Source organism: Mytilinidion resinicola (assembly GCF_010093595.1).
Source record: "Mytilinidion resinicola strain CBS 304.34 unplaced genomic scaffold BDZ99scaffold_22, whole genome shotgun sequence".
Taxonomy (NCBI): domain Eukaryota; kingdom Fungi; phylum Ascomycota; class Dothideomycetes; order Mytilinidiales; family Mytilinidiaceae; genus Mytilinidion; species Mytilinidion resinicola.
In genome coordinates this window covers 526874-538209 of record NW_022985458.1, presented here as the reverse complement: position 1 = coordinate 538209, position 11336 = coordinate 526874, and the positions used below count along the sequence as shown (strand labels likewise).

The window sequence follows — 11336 nt, the reverse complement described above, 5'->3', positions numbered from 1 at the left end:
GTATATTATATTCATAGGTCTAAAAGCCTAGCGTACGGATATCGCGCTGCTGCGGGTCCACTCTTGCTCGCTCGGTGCCACTGGAAGGGGTGCCCTAGCTAGTACGTAGTAGGTTCGTTAAATGGTAGTCTAATTGCAGTACGTTAGCCTTTACATCGTATTTTGTAGGTCTAAAAAGCATACGGATATATATTACTGCTCCGGGCCTACACTCTTGCTCGCTCGATGCCACTAGAAGGGGTGCCCCAGCTAGGAGGTAGTAGGTTCGTTAAAAGATAGTCTAATTTGCAGTACGTTAGCCTGTACATTATATTTATAGGTCTAAAAGCCTAGCGTACGGATATGGCGCTGCTGCGGGTCTACTCTTGCTCGCTCGGTGCTACTAGAAAGGGTGCCCTAGCTAGTCGGTATTAGCTTCGCTAAAAGACAGTCTAATTTGCAGTAGGTAAGCTTTTGTAGGTCTAAAAGCCTATTGCGGTGAGCATACGGGTATATTGCTGCTCCGGGCCCACACTCTTGCTCGCTCGATACCACTGGAAGGAGTGCCCTGGCTAGTACGTAGTAGGCTCGTCAAAAGGTAGTCTAATTTGCACTACGTTAGCCTGTATATCCTATTTATAGGTCTCAAAGCCTAGCATACAGATATTGCTGCTTCGGGCCTACACTCTTACTCGCTCGGTGCCACTGGAAGGAGTGCCCTGGCTGGTAGGAGGTAGCTTCGTCAGAAGGTAGTCTAAATTGCAGTACGTTAGCCTTTACATCGTATTTATAGGTCTAAAAGCTTAGCGTACAGATATCGCGCTGCTTAGGGTCTACTCTTACTCGCTCAGTGCCACTAGAAGGGGTGCCCTAGCTAGTAGGTAGTAGCTTCGTTAAAACGTAGTCTAAATTGCGCAACGTTAGCCTTTGTAGGTCTAAAAGCCTGTTGCGGTGAGCATACAGGTATATTGCTGCTCCGGGCCCACACTCTTACTCACTGGATACCACTAGAAGGTGATTCTGCAGGAGGGTGATGTCGGGCGGGGCGCCGGGCCAGGGGGGCCAATTTAGAGGGCGTGGAACTGGACACTAGAAATGGAGTTCAAATCGGACCGTGGTGGGAGGAGCCCCAGCTAGTAGGTAGTAGCTTCGTCAAAAGGTACTCCAAGTTGCACTACATTAGTCTTTACATCATCTAAAAGCCTACTGCGGCGAGCATACCGATATCATGCTGCTCGGGGTCCAGTCTTGCTCGCTCGGTGCCACTGGAAGGAGTGCCCCAGCTAGTAGGTAGTAGCGTCGCCAAAAGAGAGTCTAAGTTGCACTACGTTAGTCTTTACATCATGTAAAAGCCTACTGCGGTGAGCATACAGATATATTGCGCTACTCCGGGTCCACTCTTGCTCGCTCGGTGCCACTGGAAGGGGTGCCCCAGCCAGTAGGTAGTAGCTTCGTCAGAAGGTAGTCTAATTTGCACTACGTTAGCATTTACATCGTATTTTGTACTTCTAAAAGCCTGTTGCGGTAAGCATACGGATATCGCGCTGCTCAGGGTCCACTCTTGCTCGCTCGGTGCCACTGGAAGGGGTGCCCCAGCTCGTAGGTAGTAGCTTCGTCAAAGGATAGTCTAAGTTGCACTACGTTAGCCTTTACATCATCTAAAAGCCTATTGCGGTGAGCATACAGATATCGCGCTGCTCGGGGTCCACTCTTGCTCGCTCGGTGCCACTGGAAGGGGATTCTGCAGGAGGGTGATGTCGGGCGGGGCGCCGGGCCAGGGGGGCCGGGCCAGGGGGGCCAATTTGGAGGGCGTGGAACTGGACACTAAAAATGGAGTTCAAATCGGACTGTGGTGGGAGGAGCCCCAGCTAGTAGGTATCAGCTTCGCCAAAAGATAGTCTGAGTTGCGCTACGTCAGCCTTTGTAGGTCTAAAAGCCTATTGCGGTGAGCATACGGATATCGCGCTGCTCGGGGTGCACTCTTGCTCGCTTAATACCACTGGAAGGGGTGCCCCAGCTAGGAGGTAGTAGCTTCGTCAAAAGGTAGTCTGAGTTGCACTGCGTTAGCCTTTACATCGTGTTTGCAGTTCTAAAAGCCTATTGAGGTATCCCAAGCAGTCGCAAGAGGTGCTCAAACTTATGTCTTGTTACTGTAGAAAGTGATGGAGGAGGAGGTACCTTGGCGTTGGGTCACGATACTTTGAGAAGTCCTCTATATAGGTAAGCCGCTGTACACGGAAGTGGTTGACTTCGTTTCTGTCAGGAGGTCAGTCCTGCACAAAGAGGACTCGCCAGGAAGAATAGGTGTGCGCAACCCAACTTCTGAGATCCAGAGGGAAACTTACTCGCGTCGCCAGGCTGATGCCGCTGTCAGGGGACCTCCATATACAAGGCTCTGGTGAGGAAATAGGGCACTCCAATCTGATGACTGAGGTTTAGACCGCAGCGTGATCAGTTCACCAAGCCGGCCCTTCTGTCGGGAAGCGTCCGTGGTGGTAAGTGGATGCGCAAAAGAGCAACTAAATTCACCACATTTAGGAGGTCGTTTTACCCACTAGAAGCATCTCGTGTAGGAGCTAGGCGTGCTTACCTCGACTCGACTACCGCAACTCAGCGTAGGAAACCGACTAGGTGTCCAGGCTGAACCTGCTCTTAGGAGGTCTCTGTGCCAAAGTAGTTTCTTGCTGAAGGTCCGGGCACCTCCGTTTGTTACTACTGTTTAGGGTGCTCCTATCGCCTTCTGATATTCGACACAAGACGTCAAGGCTAGTTGCAGTGCAAATCCGACTAGTCTCTCGACTGAAAGGCTACTTGCTAGCTGAGTTGCTTTTCGTAGGGGTATTGAGCGAGTAAGAATGGATCTCGAGTAGGAAGAATATCCGTGTGCCCAAACCTAAGTGTTGCAAAAGTGACTGGATTCACCAAAATTCAACTAACCAGTCCTATATAGGGGTCTGGGGGAAAGATTCAAGTGTGCCCCGAACTGTTGCCTGGAGAATCAAACCAGAACTTCTTCGACTAGGTAAGCAGGCTCATGCCGCATCCAGAAGGCGTTCGTGTAGATTCGTGGGTGTGCACGGGGGCGGCCGACTTTGACCAAGTCAGCGCGCTGTGTGTAGGTGGACTACACTCGAGCAGCGGACAATGCTGTCTGAGGTTAGTCGGACGAGTTGAAACCTCGTCTAAGCGTGTTGACGTACGCTTTGTCGAAAGTATCGAAGCACTTCAGGCGTGTTGTAGGCGAGTAAGCGTATGTAAGAATCTTTCTCTTGGCGAGAAACTCGAGTCAGCACTGCATTTGAAGAAGGAAAATGCGAACAGGCCGGCGAGATTAACTTACTTACTATATCCCGCACGGCCGACAGCTCGTGCTAGTACTGCTGCCCTGATGGCTTTCGCCCAGATACGGAGGCGTGCGGAGAGGAGACTGATCTCGATCTAGCAAGAAGTTAGCTCTACTGTTGGGAGGCTATGTTGTGGATTAGTACATTTGTACACACCGGGATGACTTTGATTAGAGCTCTGGAAGATGGAATTGATGCAGTTGTGTTGATAGTTGAATGAAGGAAGTTGAGAGCTCGTAGGTGAGGTTCATAAGCTCCCTCTCGCGGAGACAATTGCGTTGAATCACCCTTGTGGTAGGAAGTCTTCCAAGCAAATAGAGGCAGGATTGCGGAAATGGTTGATCACGAATAAGCCAGCAAGGTTGATGGAGGCGGACGCTCCTAGACGTGCGCTGTGTTTGAAGAAGAAAGGGAGTTGAGAACTATCAAGCGAGGGTTTAGAATCTCTCTCGCACGTTTGCTGCTCCGAATCGCTCTTGATGCCTGAAGACATCCAAATAGATGAAGAAGGATGTGCAAGTAGTTGATCTCTACTAAGCTAACGAGCCTAATACATCTCTTAAGTATTGAAGAAAAGAAGCTCAGAGTAGCCAGAGAAGTTTGAAAACCTCTCCCTTGCACGGTGGCTGCTCCGAACTACCCCGGCTTCCAGAAGGTCTCGGTGTAAAGGCAGGAGAATCCAGAACAGATTGAAGTCGACTAGACGAGAAGACTCGGTGCAGGTAGAGGCTCGCAGGAGTGTTGAGTGCTGAGTGCTGAGAGGTTGACAGGCGAGGCTTATATACTCTCCCCCCTTGATGGCGGCCGCTCCAGATCAGTTTTGATTCTAGGAATTCTTCGTGCAAGCAGAGGCTCGTAGGAGCTGAGTGCTGAGAGGTTGATAGGCGAGGCTTATAGACTCTCTCTCTGATGGCGGCCGCTCCGAACTACTCTGGCTTCTAGAAGGTCTGCGTAATGAGGTAGATTTGATTTGAACCGTTCGTGTAGAAAAATTGTCCTGAAGTTTCGAGTGTGCCCCGGATGGATGTGTGTTCTTGATCAATTGGACGCAGCAAAGCCGAGAGGGGCGTCGAACAGAGAGGAGGCTACGTAGATGTGGCTCGTGGGATGAAATTGGCTTTGGGCTAGCAATCGTCCTAGGGCTTGGTAATCCAAGAGTCTGGGTGAACTTTTTGCCACGGCTTGGGTGCTTTGTTATCCTTTCTGGGGTTGCTCGGGCCAAGGTGCACTTTGTTGCGTAACGAATGGGAAGGGTAGTTTAGCGAGTCGACGGCTTCAGGTCCGTCATGTGCCTCAATTTATCTAGAGCTCCGAGTGACGTCCTGCTTGTCTAGGAGAGTGACGAGAAAGTCTTTTGGATGAAAAGGGGGAGTATGTGTCAGCCTTCGTTCAAGACATCACTCAGACACGGGGCCAATGCGCGTTCTAAGACGAGGTTTCTTTGGAAGTGGTCGACAAATCAGACAAAGAAGGCATGCGAGATGATTGGCTTATCGATTGGAGTAGTGGGGTGGACAACAAAGAAGCACTTTTGCATGCATAACCTGGAATGTGAAGTCCCGAAAAACCACCAAACTTCAAAGATTATAGAGAGAATGCAATGCTTCTACCGTTTGGCTTAGTAAGTCCATAAGCAGTAATGGCTACATAGAGTCGTTCCTTGAGGTACTTCTCAAGGTGCGAAAGTACCTAACTTAGTCAGTCGAGCATATAATCAAATCAAATCCGGCGTGGAGCCCGCTCGTCGTGGCGCAACAAAGGGCCTCGGCAAGATCCGACATCTCCTTCGTGCGCTTATCGCGCTCAATCCCCCTGGGAAATGCACAAGCATATACCGAATTTCGGCTGGTAGGCAGCCAAAAGAGGCTTCCGTGACGCTAATACACACTGCGTTGCGGCGGGAAGGTTAAGAGACTCCCTCAGCGCGTCGCGCTCAGCCACCCGGGGCGCCTTAGGGAGTGGCGCATCCTGCCTTAGGGAGTGGCGCATCCTGCCTTAGGGAGTGGCGCATCCTGCCTTAGGGAGTGGCGCATCCTGCCCCGGCCGCTAAGAATAGCTAGGCTTGGCCGACGCCATCGCCCCAGACCTACTCCGCACCGCCGCACCGCCGCACCGCCGCACCGTCGCCGGCGAAGGCACCATGGCGCGCCACGGCAACAGCCATGCCTCCGTGGACAGTCTGCTGCTGGGCAGCGTCGTAGAAGGCTACGGCTCTTTCAGGTAACGTAGGTGATGGGGTTATTACGGTGCAGGTAGTTATTGGGGCAGAATCACCTGACTCACCTGTCACCGCCAAGAAACAGAAGCACGGTCCTGCTGCACGCCCGACAAGCGCGAACCCCAGCCATCTCTTCGCGCCCATCGTTCCCTCCGAGAAATCGACATGGCCCATAATCGCGAAGAGCCCCCGAAGCGTCCGCAGGATTAGCCTCAAAGAGCCCAAGGTACATCTTCCGCTGATTTCACTCAACAACCGGCTAATTTGCGTGTAGGGAAATGTTCTTGAGGTGTCAACAAAGTAAGAGCATAGAGACCTCGTAGAAGCGCACGTCTGAATCCTGAGTCCAGCAAGCATACTTACCAGACATCACCTCCTACGGCGACGAATACTTCACAGAAAAAGGTATGTCTGTGTCTTTCCCCATCTGCACGCCTACCAAAGCTGAGTCTTTGCAGAATTTATCAAACCCTCCCCAGCCGAGAAGTCGAAAACAACCACGAGAAGCGGACCATCTACCCCTTAACACTACAGCACCCCACCCAAAGCAGCCGCGAGCATCTCCTGCAACCTCTACTGCTATAAGACGGGCTGATCTAGAGACGTTATCTGGCAGCATCGAGGCGCCTATTAATCCTATTGATTACTGGCGGAGAGAACAAAGGTGGCCTAAGGAATACTTTAAGCCAGATATAATAAGTTATCTATTTGCAAGGATAAGGTTAACGCCTTCTCTTCGCCGCAAATAATTGGATTTGGATTTAGGTTCGCTTGCGGCTAGCTCTATTACACCCAGCAACTAGAGACTAAAAGAGGAGAAAAGTGCTCTGTATAGGGATATATGTTATATAACTTTACTTAAAACTAAAGGAAGCTACATAGGCAGGTATATAGAAGAAAACAAAGAGGGCATTATAGAGGAAAGCAGAAACCTTTGCCGAACCCTACTAGAGACGGAACAAATAGTCCCTAAGAATTCCTTATTTAAGGATAAACTTTTCCAGGATACCTGCAAAATGCTGCAGGACCGGAATAAAGCAAAGGTTACCCAAGATATTTCTTAGTTAATTATCCTGTCCGCCTAGTCCCTAGCTATATATAGCGCCAAGTATAGCGCTAAACATCTCCAATATCTAATTAAAAGTATTAACAAAAGCTAGAATAATTCTATCCCCCTTACTAGGTCTTGTCCTTAGTCTAACTATACTATAGGATTTAAATAAGCCGCGTTTACGGGAGATTAGCTTAGCAAGCTTTTGCTATTTATTGGCAACTTTACTACCGGCAACTAGTCCTTCTTTATAGCTATATATTATATATACTTTCTATTCCTTACCTGTAAGGTAAAGTGCGGCGCTGCAGCTCTTAATATTACCGGCCGATAGAATATACACAGCATAATACTTATAGTAAGGGCTATTATTAAGCTCTTCCGGCTTGTTAAGCGCGAGAAGGAAATCTATTGGGAAATCCTCGCCTTCTCGGTCTTGTATAATAATTACTTAGTCCAGATCTACGGCCACTATACTGTTATTAGTAGGGCCAAAACTACCTTCTACTGCCACCTAATCCGCGAGTTTAGCTTTCAGGAAATAGATAGGAAAGAGAAGTAGACGGCGTATAAATTCACTAAAAACATCTATAATATTTAGATACTAAACTACTTCAAATGTTTCTGCTCAGTTATTAATAAGCTACCGCCTGCGCATAACTAGGATATCCCGCTGCTTTCGGAGGGAACTGGGCTTTCTTAGGTGTTTAAAAGTTATTATATGTCTTAATTAAATACTAATTCTGCCTTAGTGCTCCAGGCGAGCCTTTCTAGATCTTAAAATGTTACTCTAAATACGTTTTTCTCTTAACCCCGGCCACCTAAAAAGCCGCGGAACAGGCGTACTGCTAGGCAGTAGCGTTAGAAAAGCGATATATTTCACGGAATATCTTGCCAACTAGTTTCGGACAAGGGGGGTTAGGATAATTAAATGCTGGCTTAGGGTAGGAGGATAATTAGCTTATGCTGTGTACTACTTTATGCTAGTAAATTATTATTATTATTGCTACGCTATAAAGTTCTAACCCAAAGGCAGCTTAAATTTAACCCGACAACCTCTCTTTAACGCTATACAATCTCCGCCGGCTATATTTTAACAAGTTTCTGCATATAATCCGGGCCTTATAGGTAGGGAAGTTTTATAGGTAGGAACAGGTTATAGGCAGGAAAGAGATGCTGGCCAGGAAGGGCTTACAGGAAGTCGGTTTTAACATTCTCGAAACTTAATCCTAACTATCCACCTAATCCCGTGCGGGCTGCAAAGGCTATAAAAGGACACGCCCGTATAGGCCGGTTAATTATTAGCCTTATAATAATTTGGTTATATAAAGTGCTAGTATATAATCCTGTAACATTCCTCTCTATATAGCAGAAAACCCTGCGTAGCGGAAACCTACTAGTGCTTTTTATTATAATAAAGTTAGGGGACTAGTAATCTTACACCCCCTAATTCCTCCACGCACACCCCCCTTTTCGCTATTCGCACACCCGCCCTTCTTGGCGCTTCACCACCTTCTAATTGGCTTGGAGCAGCGCGGAGCTTCCTCCGGGCATTCATATTTACGTCTCTCTGCACGTAATGCTATACGCGAGGCCGTATGTAAACTTGTACATGAGGCTATACGTAAGGCTATATAAATCGGTATAGCTATACAGCCTCTCCGTTTTGCAGCTTATCTTTTCTATTTCCTTTAGCTATAAGTAATACTATACGTGATGCCGTACGTAAGGCCGTAAGTGATGCTGCACGTGATGCCGTATGTGATGCCGTATGTATAGCTAAACGAAACTATTAAAACATCACCTTGTAGAGGCTCCTTTCTATCAAGCCTGGCTCGCCTGCATTGCCGCCTGCATTGCTACCTGTATCGCCACCTGCATTGCCACCTGCATCGCCGCTTGCGCTCGCTCATTCACTTCTAAGAGGAGCACGATAGGAAGCTCCGAAGAGTCGGCCCGGCCGCGCCAGCCAATTAGGAGATCAGACGAGAGGGGGGGTGTGCAAATAGCGAAAAAGGGGTATGCGTGGAGGAATTAGGGGGTGTGAGATTACTAGTCCCCTAAAGTTAACAACAATTAAGAGGCGCAGATAATCTCGGAATAAAGATATTAAATCCGGGGAGGGATAAACGCACACCCCCTAATCACTCCACGCACACCCCCTTTTCACTCCACGCACACCCCCCTCTCGTCTGATCTTCTGATTGGCTCGGAGGGCCGGAACCTTGCTCCGGGCGTTTATTTTCACGTGCATCTACACGTGCATCCTTTCCAATTCGTGCAGCCGTATATACAGCCGTAGGTGAGCTCAAATATAAGGCCACACGAATTAGGAAGGATGCACTGTAAAACGGAAAAGCTATATAGCTATGCCGATTTGTATAGCCTCACGTATAGTCTTACGCATAAGCTTACGTATTACTATCTAGTCTAAGTCTAAGTATAGAATAGAGTTCTCTTCTAGAAGTGCCTACGTTCCTATAAGCATGTTAAAACCGTTAAAACCTCACCTTATTACGGCTCCTCTGCATTAAGCCTGGCCCCCTAGCATTGCCGCCTGCACCTACTCCTTATACTAATCCATATACGCCTCAACCTCCCTCTTATATAGAGACCCTAACTAAGTCCGCAACTTCCGCACTAAACTGTTCCGCCTCCGCCAGAATAATAAAGAATTTAGCGTCTTTCTTACTAAATTCCAACGCCTAGCTTTAGAAGGAGAGCTCTCTAAAAAAGCTCTACTAACCCTCTTAGAAGAAGCTATTAACCGCAAACTAAAGGAAATACTACTTTACTATAAACCCCCTAGTAGAGAGTACTATATATTTATAAAGTTCCTTTAAAACCTAGATAACCGCCGTAAATAATATAAAGTGTCTACTACTGTAACCCTAAGAATATACGCTAATGCAAATTAAACCTATTAGGAAACACCCGTTCTTATAGGAATATAAACTGCTATACCTTAGTTATTACCGAGAGCGTCCGGCGCTATAAGAATTATAGAAGTCTCCGGAGACCTAATAGATCTTTTAAAAGGTTGCTTAACTTAATATAAAAGGAAGAAATATTACTGTTGCGGATCTAAGAAATACTTTATCTATAACTGCCCTTAGCCTAATAAACGCTCTATCTGCTCCCGCCCTATTTATAAAAACGCGTCCTTCCGGAGCCCCTTACTGCCCTCTACTAAATATAGAACCCGGATACTGCTAAAACCTGCTTCTCCCCTATTTTCTACTTTAATAAAAGAATTAAGCCTAATATAGGTTATAGCCAGGCTTATATACCGCGCACTATATAAGTATCCGCCGCTACTATCTAAGGGATAACTATTAAAGAGGAACAGGTTATAAGAGCTAACCTGTTAATTATACCTGCACGTTTAGAATACTAGGGCTAGAGTATTCTAGCGCATAGCATAATTAATAGTAGCTGCAAAGGGAAAGCGCTAGTTAATAAAGACTGGGTAAAGCATTACTATATCCTAATAATTCCGCTTAAGTACCCTTTTTACCTGGAACTGGCCGATAGAGGTAATTCCAAAGCGGGTAAAGTAACCTACACTATTTAGGTTTAATTACAGATAAATAAATATTTAGAGACCGTTTAAATAGGGGTAACTAAACTAAGTTATTACCCGATTATTCTAGAAATCCTGTGGCTACGCCTGTATAATCCTGTACTGGACTAGTTCTGCAATACGCTATAGTTTATAAGCTAGTACTATTATAAACACTGTAATATGCTGTAAAAAGCAACGCGTATATAAGGAATTGCTAATATTCTAAAAAAGAACTGCCTGGAGTACCTGCCGCCTGCACTAAAAAACCTAGAAGGGAAGGATATAGCACCCGTTTCCTTGCGCATATATAGCGCCTACCTGTAAAAAGGATATAAACTTTTCTCTATATTACTAGATAATATTAACTATATTCTATCTAAAAAGAAGGGCTTTAACCTAGACCACCTGCCTAAAAAACTATAAAAGTTTACTAATATCTTTTTACCTAAAAACGCCAACTGCCTACTACTGCACCGCCTGTATAACTATAAGATTAAGTTAGAGGAAGGAAAAACGCCCTTCTTTAGACCCTTATACCTAATATCCTATAATAAGCTAATAGCTCTAAGAGAATAGGTAGTAGATAATCTAAAGAAAAGATTTATCCGCCCTAGCTCTTTACCTGCTGTATTACCTGTGTTATTTATAAAAAAGCCTAGAAAAGGCCTCTGCTTCTATATTAACTACTAAGCGCTAAATACTATAATAGTTAAGGACTGCTACCTGCTACTGTTAATAAAGGAAACCTTAAGCAACCTAAAGGGGATAAAGTACTTTATAAAGATTAATATTATATCTGCTTTTAATAACCTATATATAAAAAAGGGTTAAGAATAGCTTACCGCGTTCTAAACCCGACTAGAACTGTTTAAAACCTTAGTAATACTATTTAGGCTTACCGGAGCCCCTGCAATATTCCAACGATTTATAAATAATACTCTGCAAGAGCATCTCGACATTTTCTATACTGCCTACCTGGATAATATTCTAATTTACAGCCGGAACTAAACTAAACACCTGGAGCATATCCGTACTATACTAAAACTGCTATAAAAAGCAGGACTCTACGCAAAGATTAAGAAATATAAGTTCTTTACCAAAGAAATAATATTCCTAGGTATTATTATAGAAGCCAACGGCCTGCAAATAAATCTAGAGAAAATTAAAGCTGTAATAAAC

The 11336-nt window shown here is 46.0% G+C and overlaps 1 protein-coding gene across 1 annotated transcript; it reads left to right on the top strand.

Annotated features, from left to right (window-relative positions):
• Positions 1-5463: 5463 nt before the first annotated feature.
• On the top strand, positions 5464-7154 carry BDZ99DRAFT_491227 (uncharacterized protein; the record flags this gene model as incomplete). Its single annotated transcript, XM_033723096.1, has 7 exons — positions 5464-5543; positions 5868-5946; positions 6021-6262; positions 6428-6604; positions 6644-6684; positions 6847-6884; positions 6927-7154. 7 exons carry the CDS (start codon positions 5464-5466, stop codon positions 7152-7154), a joined length of 885 nt encoding a protein of 294 aa, XP_033571425.1.
• Between the last annotated feature and the right edge of the window lie 4182 nt (positions 7155-11336).